This window comes from Caretta caretta, chromosome 9 (assembly GCF_965140235.1).
Source record: "Caretta caretta isolate rCarCar2 chromosome 9, rCarCar1.hap1, whole genome shotgun sequence".
Classification (NCBI taxonomy): Eukaryota; Metazoa; Chordata; order Testudines; family Cheloniidae; genus Caretta; species Caretta caretta.
Genome location: NC_134214.1, coordinates 83,342,845 through 83,362,223, shown reverse-complemented (window position 1 = coordinate 83,362,223; position 19,379 = coordinate 83,342,845). Strand labels below are relative to the sequence as shown.

At 42.5% G+C, this 19,379-nt stretch overlaps 1 protein-coding gene across 6 annotated transcripts in view; it reads left to right on the top strand.

The window, feature by feature from the left end:
* ATRX (ATRX chromatin remodeler) overlaps positions 1-19,379 on the top strand; it is a 139,870-nt gene that overhangs the window by 21,196 nt on the left and 99,295 nt on the right. For all 6 annotated transcript variants that reach the window (XM_048865450.2, XM_048865447.2, XM_048865446.2 and 3 more), the window contains 4 exons: positions 1,782-1,837; positions 4,476-4,528; positions 5,484-5,608; positions 7,052-7,171. In XM_048865450.2, coding sequence (XP_048721407.2) covers positions 1,782-1,837; positions 4,476-4,528; positions 5,484-5,608; positions 7,052-7,171 — 354 coding nt within the window. The remainder of the gene's footprint in view (positions 1-1,781; positions 1,838-4,475; positions 4,529-5,483; positions 5,609-7,051; positions 7,172-19,379) is intronic.

Below are 19,379 nucleotides of genomic sequence, written 5' to 3'. Positions count from 1 at the left end.
CTTTGTAAGCAAGCATGTTTATTCTTAAGGTAAAAGCATTATAGAGAAAACAAAACAAAAGCTCCTTCAGGCATGCTAAAAGTTTACAATAAGTCACCCATTATTCTTATAGGGCCCTAGTAGGCCAAAGTCTTTCCAACCCTCCACAAGGGTTCGGCCCCGCTTGGACAGAAGGTCCTGTCTGTTTGCTGGATCAGAAAGAAGGCTTTGAGTCAGTTTAAATGCATCCTTTTTAAGCCAAAAGCCCTTTCTTGGTTTTCCTAGTCTCTTGTAACCCAGTTTGAGTCCCTATATGCAATACCCCAGTGGGTGGTACCTGTCTGGTACAATGAGTGATTCTCCTTAATCACTCTACGGTGTTTTAGTTCCTGAAGGAGCTGTAATAATTCACCCCCATGGAGTAGAACACAATCATACATATAATTCCTGAGCCACAGTGATACATAAGCATAATGTAATATGTTCCCCCAAAGACACTGCATATGGTTGCAATATCTGTCACAATAGTCACAGGGTTTAAGGCCAGAAGGGACCACCAGATCAGCTAGCCTGACCTCCTGTATGTCACGTGCCACCAACAACACCCAGCGCCCACATGCTAAACCCAGCAATTGAAATGTGACCAAAACGTTACAGCCCGCAGGACACTAAATGGTTATTTGCCACAGGCAGAGAATAGGAGGGTGACTTGGAGCAAAATTCCTTCCTGACACCACATGGTGATCAGAGCCTGAGGATGTTAGCAAGAAAAATCCAGCTAAATATCTTGCTGCAAAACAGAGGGACACGAGAGCACTTCAGAGAAATGATCTGAAGAAATTAATACAGAGAAAACATTTTTCCTTACTGTCATTTTCATAAACATCTGCATTGTATTGGCTGAAATTTTCCAAAAAAAAAAAAAGCCATTAGGCCTGAGGCAGACACAGCCAGTGTGGAAAAATTCAGCCCAAACAGTTTGCAAAATTATAAGCAACTGAAAATAGGGTCTTATAATGTAAAGAGTGCTATGAGCCTAATCTATAATACTCGTGATATCCATATGAAAAATAGCATTTTTGTACTTTCCATTAATCCATTTCCTGTGAGGCTCCTTCTAACATTCTAAGCTTTTGAGCAACTTCATATAGCTGCATTATAAAGAATACTGAAACAGAAATATTCCCTTCTCCCCCTCAAAAAACCTATAACATTTCTCTCAAAATTACACTTGATGGGGGTTCAGTCCTGGATCAATGACATGTTTAAGGTTTAATATCCCACAACCCATTAGGGCTAGAAATAGGAGGTCTGTATATCTTGAAAGAGGAGACTCCACAATATCAAATGGGATACATCACTTATTTTTAGCTGTGCTAGCTAGGTCCTTGATATATCAGTCCTTAAAATCACAATGTTATGTACAGAAGTTTCAGGAATGTATTGGTTGTTACTGCTTTTCGTGTGAAGCATGTGTAGTTGCACTCTGGCTCCTCTAGTATGATTTCTTTATTGGTGGGAAAAGGTTGAAAAATAGTAGCAGTGGTATTTTTAAAAAAAATCTAAATAAAATTTTCTGTAAATTATTTAGCATGTGTGCAATAGATGATGCCATGGTGTTATGCAAAGGTTTTATTGTGATTCTATATAAAACTCACTCCTCATCCCCACTGACTAATTGTCCATTTAGTAATGTTTTAATAATGCTGTAAAAAAGTTTATACCAACCATCATTTATAATTTAAAGAATTGTTAGTGATTTCTACCATTCAGTGAATTACATTTTTTCCCTCCTTGTACAGGTAAAAGTAGTGGGCCTGAAAATAGTCCAACTCCAATGGAAAATAACAGGGAAGAGGTAGGAATAAAGTATATGGTGCATTTGATTTACAGTAATGCTGGTAATCCAAAAATGGCTGGTATAGATTGATTAAATTTGAATTAAAATCTGTACTGGATTACACACTACCATATCTGCTGAATGTGAAAATTGATTAGGGAACTTCTTCTAAAAGTTGAATTAAAAAAACACAATATAACCTTTTAAGTGGATATGAATGACATCCATTATGACTAGGCAAGCAATCACAATTTAAAAATAAAAAGTAAAATAATAAATTCAATGTACTTTCATAGTTTTGACTACTTTTGTATTTTTCCTATGGTACTTCATAATGCATGAGTAAATGTATACTTTGTGGAAGGTATCACATTGTACTATCATGAGGCTTCTACCCACTATTAAATCTTTGCTGAGAAGTGGGGAGCTGCTGCAATTTTGTGAATTATCATGGTTGGGAAGTGGCAAATTACGTAATGGTAAGTAATACTTCTTTTCATGAAAGTATTAGGGCTGTCGGTTAATCACAGTTAATTCATGTAATTAACTAAAAACAAAAACAAATCGCGGTTAAAAAAACAATTGTGATTAATTGCAGTTTTAATCGCGCTGTTGTTAATAGAATACCAGTTGACATTTTTTATAAATATTTTTGGATGTTTTTCTACATTTTCAAATATATTGATTTCAATTACAACACAAAATACAAAGTATTCCTTGTTCACTTTATATTATTTTTGACAGATATTTGCACTGTAAAAAAGAGAAACAAAAGATAGTGTGTTTCAGTTCACTTCATACAAGTACTGTAGTGCGATCTCTTTATCATAAAAGTGCAACTTACAAATGTAGATTTTGTTTTGTTACATAACTGCACTCAGAAACAAAAGAATGTAAACCTTTAGAGCCAACATAGTCCATTTAGTTCTACTTCTTGTTCAGCCAGTTGCTAAGAGAAACAAGTTTGTTTACATTTATGGAAGATAATGCTGCCCACTTCTTATTTACAGTGTCACCTGAAAGTGAGAACAGGGCTTTGTGTGGCACTTTTGTAGCTGGCATTGCAAGGTATTTATGTGTGAGATATGCTAAACATTCATATGCCCCTTCATGCTTCGGCCACCATTCCAGAGGATGTGCTTCCATGCTGATGACGGGTTCTGCTCAATAATGATCCGAAGCTATTCGGACTGATGCTTGTTCATTTTCATCATCTGAGTCAGATGCCACCAACAGAAAGTAGATTTTCCTTTTTGGTGGTTCAGGTTCAGTAGTTTCTGCATCATAGCGTTGCTCTTTTAAGACTTCTGACGGCATGCTCCACATCTTGTCCCTCTCAGATTTTGGATGGCACTTCAGATTCTTAAACCTTAGGTCGAGGGCTGTAGCTATCTTTAGAAATCTCACATTGATTCTTCCTTTGTGTTTTGTCAAATCTGCAGTGTTCTTAAATTGAACAGTGTGCTGGGTCATCATCCGAGACTGCTATAACATGAAATATATGGCAGAACCAAGCAGGTGATACAGAATTCTCCCCCAAGGAGTTCAGTCACATATTTAATTAATGCTTTATTTTTTTAATGAGCATCATCAGCATGGAAGCATGTTCTCTGGAATTGTGGCTGAAGGATGACGGGACATACAAAGGTTTAGCATATCTCACATGTAAAGCGGGCAGCATTATCTCCCGTAAATGTAAACAAACTTGTTTGTCTTAGCGATTGGCTGAATAAGAAGTAGGATGGAGTGGACTTGTAGTCTCTAAATTTTACATTGTTTTATTTTTGAGTGCAGTTATATAACAAAACAAAATCTACATTTGTAAGTTACACTTGCACAATAAAGAGATTGCACTACAGTACTTTTATGAGGTGAATTGGAAAACAGTATCTTTTGTTTACCTTTTTTACAGTGCAAATATCTGATAAAAATAATATAAAGTGAGCACTGTACACTTTGTATTCTGTTATAATTGAAATCAATATATTTGAAAATGTAAATACAAAACAAAAATATTTATCATTTCAATTGGTATTCTTTTATTAACAGTGCAATTAATCACATCCTCAAGTGACCCACGAATATTGATGATATGCTCTTGAGTGAGCCACACCCAGTCCTTAGCCCAGAAAGTTGTGAAGTGCGAGCCGTAACTGTTAAATGGACCCTTTGGAATGGAGGATTGCAGGGAAATAAAATCTTATGAAGGGGTCCTCTACTATTTTTAATACTTCCTCAATGTCCTGCAAATTGGTGCATAAGAAATATGGTGTATGATTCTGTGAATTTCTCAGATCACAATAATATTTCTTTATAATTTCTGATGCAGTGTGTGCTTGGTGGGGCTCAAAATATATATTCATTTTAAGAGATCTTAATCCAGGTAGTAATTTATAAACGAAAAAGTCTCATAATTGAATCCAGCTAATTACAACACTACGTTTACAAGCAAAACTTTAATTTTTGTTCTGCTACCCTTGATATGAAATGTAGTATGAACAAGAAATGGGATATGATTGGTTTAAACCCAGCTAGAAATTGACTTCTGAGTTGCTGCTGTATACCTAAGAATCCAAGAAAATAATTTTTTGTTGGTGTATGTTCTGGTCACACACTAACAGATGTTTGTGACTTCAAAATTTTTCCTTGTTTTTAGGGCAATAGCTCTTCAGAAAGATCCAAATCTTTAGGATCATCACGTTCGAAAAGGTTAGTTTGAAAAGGAAAATGTGAATAATACTATTTGTAACTAGGTGCCTTCCCTAACTTGGTCTACAGAAACAATCTACGCAGGGCCAGCTAACTATATAGTGTAGATTGGCATGGAGCCATGTAACTTCAGGCTGATTTACACCAGCTGAGGAGGCTCACTGTGTCAAGTTCAAATTTACCCCCTTCCTGGAGTATGGCTTTATTAACAAAGTCTTGATGGTATCTTGTTTTCTATCTCAAGGCTCATCAGGCATAAATGCTCATTGGGTTCTTCCTTCAGGACTATCACCCTACACCCAGGATTTTTTTCCCTTGGAAAAGTCATTTCTATGTGTCCAAGTGGGGTAATCAGTTTACCCTGTCTTAGTGAGTCACTAATACCCAATAAAATCAATACTTTACCAGTAAAATCAAGACTTGGTAACAGTATGAGATGTTTCAGACAAACACTGCCAGTCTGATGCACTTCAGTTTATTCATGGTTTTTTTGCTCTCTTTCAAGAAGTAATGCACTAAGGTAATAGTTTCTCAGTTTGTGCCTAAAGAAAACACATTCTCTGTGTGGCCAAAAATAACTGCATTTTAGCAACCTTACACTGATCACATTCCTTCTTGTCTTTTGCCATCTTTTGGTAAACCTTACGGTTCTGTCCTTCAGATCCTTTTAAAATATGTAAAACAAAACAACATATAATCTTTTCTCTAGGGGGAATAAAAAAAAATTTATGTATCTCTAAGAACAAAATTCCTCTTCTGTTTACTGTTGTCATGCTTGCCCAGTCTGTTTCTCTCTGCTTCATCATCTCATGCAGTTTAAATTAGATCGAAAAATAGAATTTAAAATTACCAGGTTCCTGACCCAAGGGAGATTGTTTGATTGCAAAGCACCATATACACCTAAATTGCTATAAAATATTTATCACAAATGTGGATTTTTTTTCTGTTCATACAGGAAACCTACAGTTGTAACAAAATATGTTGGATCAGATGATGAACAAACCTTACCTGAAACTGTAAATGAAGATGTTTCAAATGAAAACTCGGAAAATGATGTTGATATGAAAAGCTTACCTAAAGGTAGAGCATGCATTTTGTGTGTGTCTGAATTCTGCGAATTAGTGTCAAGATTATATGATGGAATATGCATACGTTGTATACTTCGTCTGTTTTTTTTTATTTTTATTTTTTTTGTAAAGTGCCAACCTTAGCAAGCAGGATATTGAGGCCCTACTATGATTATAGCATTCAAAAGGTTAAAATATTTTGTTTTTAAATGTCTACTTTGAACCCCACATACATAAATCACTGGATCTACCAGGATGCACTGATTACTTAATTCAAAATATGCATTGGAATCCATATTTTTGTGGAAATAAAGACAACATGAAACAGGAAACGGTATTTTGCTTTTGTTCTTTTGTAAACATTCCGGGTAAAATTTTCAGAAGTACCTAAGTCCCATTTGAGAATGGGATTTAGTTCTCGTAAGTGACTGATTTTTGAAAATTGTACCCTTTGCTTAAAAGTATTAGAGGTTTAGGCCAGATCTTGAAATATGTTTAAAAACAAAACAGAAAAAGCTGGTCATTATTGGGTTATTTTAAATGCAATACTTTTAAAACACCCTCTACACCATGGGGGGAGGGATAGCTCAGTGGTTTGAGCATTGGCCTGTTAAACCCAGCGTTGTGAGTTCAATCCTTGAGGGGGCCGTTTAGGGATCTGTGGCAGAATTGGGGATGGTCCTGCTTTGAGCAGGGGGTTGGACTAGATGACTTCCTGGTCCCTTCCAAACCTGAGATTCTATGATATTTTTAGTTTTAGCATTGTTTAAAAAGAACAACAAAAAAGCTTGCCTTTCTTAGCTCTATAAAAGCCATAGTATAGCAGAGACCCCCAGAAGCAGTCATTGTATGGTTATTTTCACAGAACATTGTATTACTGCAAATTCCCAGGAGACACAGGATTGAAACCCAGCTCTAAATGTGAAATTACACTTTTTTTTCTTCACGTAACTTTGGTTAGCACTGTTCGGTTTTGTTAAAACATTAGTAAATTTAATAATTTTGTAAAAGAGGAAAATGAGATTTTGCCCTGTTGGTGGGGGAGGGAAGAAATTTCTACAGCTTTTGAGAGATGCTCAGTTAGCTGTCCTAAAACTCCAGGTGCCACGGAACAGTTGCATTGCAAGCTCACCCACATTGTCTCACTGTTATGCTTTATTCTGTTCTTCATGTACTGCATCTGGGGCTAGAGAGGGTAGTTCGCTCTCCAGGGTCGATTCAGTCTTTGATCTCATTCCTACAATTGCAATACCAGTGCCAGTTTGAGGTGTGTGATATTGATATTTGTAATATGGACACCTGTGCAGTAGGATATATTTATCAGTCAGTCATCATATAGCTTGTTGGGGGAAAATTATATGCAATGTTGGCTTTTGTTTAAACAGGAGTCTTGCACTTCACTGGAATGTCACTTGGATATGTAATGGTTTCCACCTTTTAAATGAAATTATTCTAGGTACAGTGGTTGTACAGCCAGAGCCAGTGCTGAATGAAGACAAAGATGATTTTAAAGGGCCTGAATTTAGAAGCAGAAATATCGTTAAAATGAAACCTGAAGCTCCCAAAAAGCGTGGAGGTAAATACATTTTATAACATGTTTAAAATGGGTTTAAACTGATGTTTATAGCCACGTTTGGTACATCCAAAAATTGTACATATTTCCTAAAAATACCTCCACTCTTCTGGCTTTTAGTTCACTAAGGGTTCTGTCCTGCTGAAATTAGCCTCCATTGCTGTCCCTGCAGTGCAGCAGTGAAAGCTAAGATTTTACAGAAACTAATCTCCTGCCTTGGGTAGCCATAGCATGCTTCATTAGGTATTCTGTGTAAATCTTCTTCACTCTATTCCCAAGAGTTTGATTCCATTCTGCTATTTTGCCATATCCTTTTCTAGGGAATAGTGGCATACCATTGCATACCCCAGAATTTAAAAAAAACATGGTCGATCTAGTAGCCTGTGGGCTGAATCTCACCTGCAGGATAGTTTCGTCTGGCCCCTGAACACATAGTATAGAACAAAATGGCATCCTCTGCATAGTGTGACCTTATACATATGGTGCATCCAAGGTCATTGTGTGGAGGGTGCCATTTTGGACTTCCAAAGGCATGCAAGTATAACTGCATGCCTTATTAAAAATGTCATGCATGCCACTGCTAGGGAATGATGTTGGAACTCCACTGAATGTATTTTCTGAGGCTCCAAGAAATCCATACAGATGTAAGCAGAGACAGAACATTAGTTGGTAAGGAAGATGTTTTTGTTTTGAAATCCCAGATTAATTTAATTTCTTGGCACTTCCCTGGCTATTGGTTATATACCTTAGGTCATCTGTGGAAAGTTGTTATGCCAGCCAATTTTCTTGACCTCTACTAGAATTGATATGCAAGTACATAGATGCTAATGGATAATATAAATTCATCTTTTATGGACTTGGAAAACAGAAAAGAACAAGCAAGAGGCCATGCATAAACTACTCTGAAAAAATATAAATAAGTGACTGTACATTCCTTTCTCCCCTTATAGTGCAGGCAGTTTTATAATTTACATACGAAAAATAGTAATCAGTAGCTTACTCCAGCCTAGTTACTTCTTTGTTTATTATAATAGTTGATATAAATAACTCTTTTTTCCCCTCATATGTAGTTTAGGTATTTAATAGGAATCAAAAATAATGACCGTGAAAAAGTTTACTTACTCTTTTGTGTGTGCATGTGTGAGGTGTTTTAGGGTTTTTTTTTAACATTGATCTCTCCTCTAATTATATTGGCTAATTGAAGGGCCACGTGGTTCATTTTTAATTATATTATTGGATGTTACATTCAGGACAGAATCTCATGGTTTTGCCTGAAGTGATAAAGTGCGATCACTGAGGTCGTTCCTGCTCACCACCACATGGTCTCTTGTGATGTACCTTCGAAAAGACTTTTATTCTTGTAAATGGTCTTTTTGTTGTTTTTATAGTAGTTTTAGTGTGTGTTTTAGTTTTTAGGATTTTAAGGTCTTTGGGACGCCATTTTGCTGGTCTCCCTCCTGGGTACTGGATTATGCTGAAGACACTGGGGTTCAAGATCTGCGCTTTCTGCCCTTGCTTGTTCTCAGTCAACGACAAGCACCAATGCTGCCTTTACTGCATGGGGGAAGCCCACTTTGCATCCAAGTGAAGTATCTGCCTCTCTTTCCCAAGCCATACCTGAGAAGGCTGTGCTCTCCACTTCAAGAAGCACCTCATGGAGGTTGCCATGAAGCTGCAGTAGGATCCAGACCAGGGAACCCCCTCATAGATTGGTCTGAGCAATCAAGGAGTGTGCCTCCTACCATGGAGCTCCAGTCTGGTTCTGCTGGTACCAGTGCTATGGACCTCAGGCCAAGGCTTAGTCGTGAGTGAATAAGCGCGGCAGTAAGTTTCCTCCAAGCCCAAGAAGGATACTGCCCTGTCCACGAGATCTGTTCACAGGGAAGCAGAATGTTCCAAAGCTCACAAGCGTGATAAAAAGTTGTATAGACCATTGGATCCGCCAGTTCCATCCACTGAGCCACATACTCCTTCCAGGTTGGCACTGCTTAAGTCAATGGAATCTTTGGTTCTGAGGCAGTCCTCTGTTTGGCTCCCATTCCGGCTCTGGTTCTGACTACAGTGCGTATCGCTGACACCAGGGAGACCTGATTTGGCTTATGAGCTCTTTGTCATGGAGGAGGTAAGGTCTCCATGTTTTCAAGTGCCATCGCCTTCCAGGGGAGTATGCTCTCTTACATTAGACTTGCCTGTTACTCTATGGTTCCTGTGGGTCCACTGGTTCCAATGGCACCACCATTTGTACCAGCCTGACTTTTCAGCATTGGAGGACTCTGACAGAGTGCAGGGTCTGGCCCTCCCATACTGCCAATATAAGTACCCCAAGGTTCTGCTGACTCAGTGGCAGTACCCTCTCTTTCCCCAGCAATGGAGCCATTGGTACTCTGCTCTTCGGGGCTCTCCATAGCAGCTGCTGGATCTGCCTTGTTGGTCCTACTGGGGATTGTGGCTGCAGTATCCACCTTCAGAACCTTCCTGCTCCACTTGAGAGGTGTCTTTTTATCTTGTCTCTTCAACCATCATCAAGTTGGCATTCCAAACCAATGTTGGAGGCTGTTCCACTTAGTCTGACTCCAAAGGTACTGCTGGAACTCCAGACGCTGCAGTGTCTTTGACTCCCTCCTCACCCCTGGATGACTACTGTCAATTCCAGGAACTTTTATGTAGGGTGGCTGCTGCTCTCCACGTTCCACTGGAGGAAGTACAGGACAAACAGCACCAGCTGCTTGACATCTTATGTACCTCGGTACCAGCCAGAGTGGCTCTACTGATCAAAAATGCCATTCTTCAACCAGCCCATATTGTCTGGAACACTCTAGCCACTTGCACACCCACCCCCAAGGGGGTGGAGATGAAGTACTATGTACCTGAAAAGGGGTCTGAGTTTCTGTTCTCTCATCCCCCCACCCAATTCCCTCGTCATACAGGCAGCGATGGAGTGGGCCCAGCAACAACATGCATACTCCACCCAGCAGACAAAGAGTGCAAGCAACTGGACCTGGGTCGCAAGGTATTCTCCTCTGCCAGCCTCCAATTTCGTATCTCCAGTTAGTTTGCTCTATTAGCTAAATACAATTTCCTTACCTACAGGAAGCTGGGAGACTTTGCAGACAAACTTCCCCAGCAGGACTGAGCTCGCTTCCAGGCTATGCTACAGGAGGGGAAACTAGTTGTGAGAACGAGACTCCTGGACGTAGCAGACACTTCTTCACAGATGATGGCTATGGAATTGCTATGCAGAGGGAGTCATGGCTGCCTTTGTCAGGTTTCCCAAGGGAAATCCAGAACAACATAGAGCAGTGGTCCCCAAACTGTGGGGCATGCCCCCCTGAGGGGATATGGAGGAATGTTTGAGGGGGCGCACGATGAAGCCTGGATCAGCCCCCATGCTAGGTAGGGAGGGAGCACCACCCAGTTGCAGCTCCAGCCCCAGTCACAGGTCTGGCCCCAGGCCAACTCCTCCCCCATCCGCAGTTCTGCCTCCAGCTCTGCCTTCAGCCTAGTCTCATCTGGTGAGCCAATTATGCAGTAATGGTGGTGTTGGTGGGGCTTAGACCTATTCCATTACTGGTAAGGGGGGTGAACAGGAAAAGTTTGGGCACCACTGCCATAGAGGACCTCCCTTTCAATGAATCTCATCTCTTCAGTCAGAAGACTGATGAGTCCCTCCACTCCCTTAAAGACTCCAGCGCCACTCTGCTGTCTCTGGGTATCTACATAGTAGCACCCAAGTTTTACCAAGTTTTACCACCCGCAACCAGTCAACATTCTAGAGCTCCCCATTTCTTCCACCAGCAGTCCTGTGAGCTGCCTTGCAAATGGCAAGACCCAATGGCCCCACCCTCTGGGTTCTTCATCACAACCTACAGCATCTCGTACTCAGTCTTTGCAGAAGCAATACTTCTGAGGGCACCTAGAGAGCTGGCAACCACCCTGCCTCATGCTATACTTCTGAGTCCCCTCTTCAGGGAGCGTCTATGACACTTGTTTCCAGTTTGGAGTGCAATAACAATGGACAAATGGGTCCTACATGTCATTTGACATGGCTATATGATCAAGTTCGTGACGTTACCTCATCCACGTCATCTGGCCTTGCCTCAGGGACCACTCTCACGACAGTATCCTTGCTCTAGAAGTGGTCTCCCTATTGCAGAGGGGAGCGATAGAACATGTTCCTGTGACCAGTCCGGACACAGGGTTTTATTCTACTTATTTCCTAGTCCCCAAGAACATAGGCGGTGGGTATAATAGGTCTGGGGAGGCTCTGTCTCTCCTGTCGCGGCCACCAGACCCTGGTTGTGATGTTTGGTGACGAAGTTTTTGCTTCATTAGGCCCCATGCAGGTTCTGGGGCGGCTGAGGAGGTGGTATGTGCTATTCAGCTTCCCAGGTTCATCGGTAATATCCCTGGACTCCAGAGAGACTACTGAGGAACCCACAAAGCTGAATTTGAAATATCATCTGAGCCGCCCCGGAACCTGCATTGGGCATATCAAAAGTGTTGGGAGAGACGCTTTTCCCTGGGGTGGCTTGCGGTCTGGGGAGGGAAGGTGCAGCTATAGCTGCCCTGGGGCTTCTTTGGGTGGGGGCGCTCCGGGCAAGTGGGATGGGGGCTCGGGGCTCCAGCCAGCCCAGGGCTGCTCCAGCCAAGGGGGGGTGGATGCTCGTGGCTTTGCCCACCCGGGGCTCCTCTGGCCAAGAATGTGGGGGGTGCTCAGGGCTTTGGCCAGCCCAGGGCTCCTCCGGCCGGGGATGTGGGGGGTGAGGACGCGCTCTGGCCTTCGGCCAGCCTGGGGCTCCTCCGGCCAAGGGGCAGAGTGATCGGAGCTTCAGTCAGCCCAGGGGTCTTCTGGCCGGGGAGCAGAGGGATGATGCTCAGGGCTTCTCTGGGCGGTGGGGAGGTCGCACTTATGTCTCCAGCTGTGGGCTGGGGGAGCGCAGGTGGAAGTGGCAGAGCAGGGGGCTGGCCTTCCTGAAGGGGGGCTCCACCCGCTGCCCATGCTGAAGAAGAAGACTGATCTTAGACCTCAATCATCTCAACCGCTTCATATGCAAGCCAAAGTTTCATATGGTCACCATAGCAGTCACCATTACTTTGTTAGAAAAAGACATGTTGTTTATGACCCTTGATCTGTAGGACACTTACTTCTACGTGGATATCCATCCTACCCACAGACATTTTCTGAGATTCATGGCAGACCTCTGTCACTTCTGATACAGCATTTTACCGTTCCAAATCACCACTGCTCCTTGGGTCTTCACCAAAGTTTTCTCGGTATTGGCAGCCCACCTCTGGTGCCAAGGGATCCTTATATTCCCATATCTTGATGATTGGCTGCTAGCAGCACAATGAAAAGGGGAGGGTTGCGCCTTGACCTCCATGCTGCTCACACTCCACTCCTCTTTGGGGGTGAGTATAAACATTGAAAAATTGACTTTTGATCCTATACAGTCCCTGGAATTCATTGGGGCCCACATCCATGCAATCTTGGCATGCGCCTACCTACTGGAGGACAGGTTCCAGACCCTACAAGAGCTGAGTTTCCAAGGTGATTTTGAGTCCTTCTGTTCAGGCCAAGACTGATCTCTCTCTTCTTGGCCACATGGCGTCTTGCACATATGGTACCGCCTTCACTTATCTCCACTTTTGCTGCCTACAGTTGTGGCTCCAGTGGCCCTTTTCTCCCACATGCCACACCATAGACTTCCTACTGACTGTTTCCCATGAAGTTCTCTCCTCCCTCAAATGGTGGACGGACCCAGGACAGGTCTACACCAGGATACCATTCCTTCCATTCTCCCCAAGCACGACAATCATCACAGACGTGTTGCTCGTCAAATAGGGTGCCCACATGGGTAAGCACATGACTCAAGGGAGTTGGACTGCTCTGGAATCCTGGATGCACATCATCATCCTGGAACTTCGGGCAGTGCTGAAAGCGTGTCGTGCATTTCTCCCGTCCATCCACTCCTGTTATGTTCTTATCATGTCAGAAAACACCACCACCATTTGCTACATGGGACCTACACTTTGTGTGGAGGCAGTTTGTCTTTAGGATTGGTGCATTGCTCACAAGATCCTGTTGTCGGCAGTAGGGATGTAAAAGTTTAAGCAGTTAACCAATAAGCATCAGTCTTATCGGTTTAGGTTAACGATTAAACTCTGCTGCCACCCGGCATCCTGGCTGCTGCCCGGCATCCTGGCTGCTGGCCCAGAGTCCAGGGGCTCTGCTGCCGCCCCGCATCCAAGACTCCATTGTGAGCGCAGGGCCGGCAGCCGGGTTCTGTGTGAGATGTGGGGGTGCTGCAGCACCCGCCGCACCCCTAGTTCCCCGTGTATGTGAAATCCTTAATGGTTAACTGTTTAACCAATAGAATTTTAATAGTTCTAACGGTTACTATTTTTAAACCATATTTACATCCCTAGTCGGAAGCATACCTTCCCAGGACTCAAATGTAATTGCGGACTTCTCACCAGGAAATTCATGACTGACCACGAATGGGAGCTCCATGACTCTGTGGTCGTCAATGTTTTCGACCGCTGGAGGACTCCTATCTGGACCTCTCTGTCTCCCACATCAATAGCAAATGCACCCAGTACTGCTCTGGGTGGAGGGACTCTGCTCCCTTTCCCAAGGTGATGCCCTTTCCCTCCTCTGGTTAGACCAGATCTATTTACACCTTTTCTCCCCTACTGCTCCTGTGGAGTGTCCTACACAAGATCAGATGGGAGAGAATGACTGCCATTCTGATCAGCCTGTTCTGGCCTTGCCAGTTCTGATTTCCCCTTCTTCTCCACATCAGCGTGTTCCCTACTTCCGCTGCCAACTTTCTTGGAACTCGTCATTCAACACAGCACGAGGATCCGCCATCCCAACATACAGACTTCATCTCAGAGCTTGGTTTTTGGATGGGCATCTTTGCTAGTGCGGGAATGTTTATCAGCAGTACAAGAAATCCTCTCAAGTAGCAGACAGAAGCCCAGAAGGTGGTCCTATAGGCCACGTGGAAGCATTTCACCTCATGGGCCCAACAGAGGGGTATTGCTCCTGAACATGTGGACATCCTTCTTTTGGACTCTCTCCTCTTCCTGAAGATGTCAGGTCTCGCTCTCAACTCCATCAAGGTGTACATAGCCGCTATCAGTGCCTTCCACCCCTCTCTGGAAGGGCACTCCCTTTACTCATCCCTCCTGATTACCAGGTTTTGGAAGGGCCTCCTAAGGACTTATCCTCCTGTTTGACGCATCGCTCCCCAGTCGCACCTCAGTCTTGTTCTGATGGTGTTGAACTCTTTGAACCTGCTTCCTATCTCGCCTCTCCATGAAGGGTGCCTTCCTGGTAGCTATTACTGCTACGAGAAGGGTTGATGAACTAGGGGACATGATGGCAGACCTCCCCCCTCTACCATATTCATAAGTACAAAATTTCCCTGAGCTTGCACCCTAAGTTTCTGCCAAAGGTTGTATCCTGCTTTCATCTTAACCAGTTCGTACACTTAACCTCTTTCTTTCCGGAAGAATACTGCCTTCGCTCCCTCGACGTCTGCTGGGCCTTGACTGTCTGTCTGCAGAGGACGAGATCTGCTGGGCCCTGACTGTCTGTCTGCAGAGGACTAGACTTTTTATCGCTGGAGTGGGAAGAATTAAAGGGCAAGTGATCTCCGCTCAGAGGGCTTCTAAGTGGGTTTCAGGGTGCATTATGCCCTGTTATCAGAACTGTCTCCACTCCTTGGGGTACAAGCCCACTCCATGAGAACGCAAACATTGACCACAGCTGTGCTTCATGACGTACTGCTTTCGGACATATGTAGGGAGGTCATATGGGTTTCATTATATACATTCTCTTTCCATTACGCTTTGATGTGAGACTCTGCGACGGATGCCTCATTCTGTGCAGCTGTTCTCCGTTCCACGGTTCCATCATCTTCTTCACACCTTCCTCTTAGCTAGGTACTACTTGTTAATCATCCTCAGTGGAATACATTAGGGACCATTGCTAGAAGAGGAGGAGGTTATTTACGTGTAACTGGAGGTTCTTCGAGATGTGTGGTCCCTATCTATATTCCAGTCCTGCCCTCCTTCTCCTCTGCTGTGGATTTCTTGGTTTGCAGTGGAGAAGGAACTGAGGGCATGGTTGGTCCGCCTCTCCCTTTATTGCCTCAGACGAAACTATGAGGTGGAACAAGAGCACATGCATGGACCAACGGACGCTACTACTTTCAAAATCTCTGGTTCTGGATGCATGGCGCATTTATATAACCCCTCAGTGGAATACACAGGGAACGCACATCTTGAAGAACCTCCAGTTACATTTATGTAACTTCCTCGTATTGCAAATAAATCTTATCAATTTTTTTTTTTTTTTTTTGGTGAGACTAGAAGGCTGGTTCATAAAGGTAATAGTATTGATGTACTAGACTTCTGTGAGAGGCATTTGACTTGGAGCTGTACAACATTTTGATTAAAAAAAACCCCTAAAATGATATAAAATCAACATGGCAGATGTTAAATGATTTAAAACTGTCTGATAGGTCTCAAAATGTAATTGTAAATGTGGGAATCTGTCATCAGGCAGGTGTTTTTTGTACCGGGGGTCCCATAGGGACTGGTTCTTAACCCTATGCTATTTAACATTTATCAGTGACCTGAAAGAAAACAGAATTACAGAGAATGTTTGCAAATTACATAAAGATTAGGGGAGTGGTAAAATAATAAACATGGCACTGATACAGAGCAATCTGGGTTGCTTCATAAACTGAGTTTAAGCAAATAATACGGTTTTTCAATACAGTCCAATATAAAGTCACACATCTAGGAACAAAGAGCGCAGGCCATGCTTATAGGATGAGGAACTCTAACCTGGGAGACAGTGACAGTGAAAAAGATTTGGGAGTCATGGTGGATAATCAGCTAAATGTGAGCTCCCAGTGAGAGACTGTAGCCAAAAGGGCTAATGTGATACTTGGATGTACAAACAGAAATATCCAGGAGTAGAGAAGTTATTTTACCTGTGTGTTTGGTGCTGGTGCAAAATTTCTTGGAATTCTGGGTGTCTAGTTCTGGTCTCCACAGTACAAGAAAGGTGTTGAAAAATTGGAGAGGGTTCCGAGAAGACGCATAAGAATAACTGAAGGATTGGAAAACATGAGACTAAAGGAATCATGCTTTTAGTGATGGTTAACTGGTAACTAGATCACAATCTGTAAGTACCTAAATAAGGAAGATACATTTGTTACTAGAGTGATCTTCCTTCTAGCATACAAAGGCAAACTAGTATCTAGTGGCTGGAAGTTGAAGCTAAACAAATTCAATCTCAAAATAAGGTGCACATTTTTAACAGTGAGGGTAATTAACCACTGGAACAGCCTGCCAAGGGTTTTGGTCGATATTCCGTCACTGGAAATGTTTAAATCAAGATTGTATCTTTTTCTAAAAGATGTGGTCTAGTTGAAACAGGAACTAATTCAGTGAGGTCCTGTAGCCTGTGTTATGCAGGAGGTCAGACTAGATCATCACAAAGGTCCCTTCTGGCTTTGGAATCTATGAAGCTTTCCATGGCTTGGTCTGCTTTTCTTCACCAGAGCAAACATTGGTTAGATATAGTTGTTTTAACCTGGAGAAAAGATCAGCAAATGTAAACCAGCCACTTGTTCCAGGGCAGCCAAGGACCAAGATTTGGGTTTGCATGCTTTCCTGGTATGTTGTGGGTGAAAGGACTGTTACATGCCTTCTCCCTGTTTCATTTAGTTTCCAAAAGTCTTAAAGATAGGGCAGGGACCAGATTAATTTGACTTCTTCAACCTGGGTCAGTTAGGTATTCAATGCCCTTTACAAGCAATGTCTTGTCTTTTTTCTCATTAGTAATACATCTCTTATTTTAAAAGAACAGCAGCCATTTTCATCAATTTTTTTAATCTTTTCATCAGTCATCCTGGTTTCTGAGTACTTACAGGTTAAACTATTTCATTTCTCTTTAGAGTTAAGAAATTTCTTTTTAGAATGAAGGAACCAAGGAAAACATATACTTTAAAAATTTCAAGAGTTTGCAGGTGGTTTAACAGTGTTAAAACCTAAGCTTTGTTCAATCCCCTTACCTTTAAAATAGAAAAGTTTGTATCATCAATATGTATACATTTATAAGCATCTTCTGCCTGCCATGTACCAATGGTGAGGTGATTCTACTTTTTCTGACCTCTGAGCTTTTTGGAGAGTCTTTTGCCCTCACACCTACACCATAAAATACAGGGAATATATCTGGACTAGAGTTTGTAATCCTGTTTTAATTTGCCATGGGTAAATGACGCAACTTTGTGTCCTGTAACAAACATTTGTGGAGCATCTAGATTGCTATTTATAATGGTGTTTAGTTAGCTGATTGCCTGTTAATTTGATCCAAGAAAAAATTCTTCCATTTCCTAGCAAGTTATAAGTCTTAGGAAAAAATACAGGCAGCATTATATACTGATATTAAATAACTATTACATATTATTACTTCAGGCAGTTCCACCATCCTTGTGGAATACAGTGTAACGGGGATTAGCCATAACCCCCTCTTCCTTACTAACATCACTTTCTGATGTTGTGGTTAACAGGGGGGCAGTCTTTGAAGAAAAAATGTTGAACTTTTGCCCAGAAATTTCAAAGGGAGGCTTACATCAATTTAATAAGAATGCAGGCCACGTTATTCAGTTTTGTCCTGGGCTTAGGTCAAAATTTTGAAACCTAAGTGCCTAAAGTTAGGCTCCTAAATTCTTGCTTAGCTACTTAAATAGAAGTGACCTTTCAGAGTTACGGAGTGTCTGCAGCTTCCACTGGAAAAAAATCTGCTCTTTTGTGTTCAGTTCACAAAGCATTATTCTCTTGAGTCTGGAGCAAGATCAAAAGATTGGTTTAGTAGGGGATTGCTTCTGTCCTTGTTTAAATAATACTTCTGGGTGAATTCTGTGTCGAAAAATGAAAAATTCTGCACACATTTTAAAATTCTGCAAAATTCTGGCTATTTTATTTGTCAAAATATCACAGTACAGTCATGCCAGTTTCAGTTACTTTGGTAGTTTATTTCACAATACCTGCCAACAAGTATGTCTGTAACTGTTACAGACAATAAGTAAGATTGAGGGAAATTTTTTTTGACAAATAGATTCCTTACTAGGCATATTAATACAAAACTTTGAATAATTCATTTAAACTATAATACAGAAACGTATTTCCTACACGCTTCAGAAGCAGTTTAAAGGCTTGGGGGAGTCAGGGGTAATGGAGGAGCTGGGGAAGGAGCTTGGGATTGAACCTTGAGGGTTGTTGGATGTGGGTAGGAGGAGTATGGAACAGTTGAGTTTTTTTGTGGGGTGAAGGGATTGTTAGGAAGTCTCCCCCTGCAGACTCTGGCTGACCCCTAGCCTCTAATTCAGTCAGGCACATCTGCCACTGCCCCATGCGTCCCTCTACCCTCCTGTTCCCATATGGCCCTGCATCCCCACTCAGCCACTTTCTCCCCCTATCTCCATGTGTCTCTGCACCTTCACTCATCCATCCCCTCCCCTGTCCTCGTGTCCCTGCACCCCCACTCCCATTCAGTTCCCCCCCCCCCAGTCTTCTCCCCATCAGCCCTTCTGAACTGCAGTCTGTGACACCCCTCCCTCCCCCCCCCCCCCCCCCCCCAGCAGCCCCATGTGCCCCATGCTGTCCATCCACCTATATCCTATGCCTCCTGACCTGGCCCCACAGGCAGGGTGCTATGAGGAACACAGTCTCTCCTGTTTTCCCTACGTTCAGCTGAGGCTGCTCTCTCGGTGCCACAGCAGCTCCTGGTCGGTGAAAGACGTAATTGCAGGACTTCTCCGGCAGAATGTATTTTCTGTGGAGAAAAAATATTCTGCGCAGGACATGAATTCTGCATGTGCGCAGTGGTGCAGAATTCCCCCAGGAGTAAAATAAGCACTCCCTTCAGAGGGTTACCTTCTGTTAAATGGAATTTTCCTAATATATTGCTTCTGAAGATTCATATATCAGCCCTTCCTTCTTCAGAGTCTATAAATACTCAAGAAGAGTAAAGGTCAGAGAGTGGATAGAAGGGTTATGTGACCTTTTATAGTACCATTTTCTAGAATGCTCAGATCCAAGGACCCCATAATAGTTATGCAGTTAAAGGTTTCTTGGCTCCTGAGTGTGATATACAATTCCTGCACTGTGGTTCTGCAGCGGTAACACG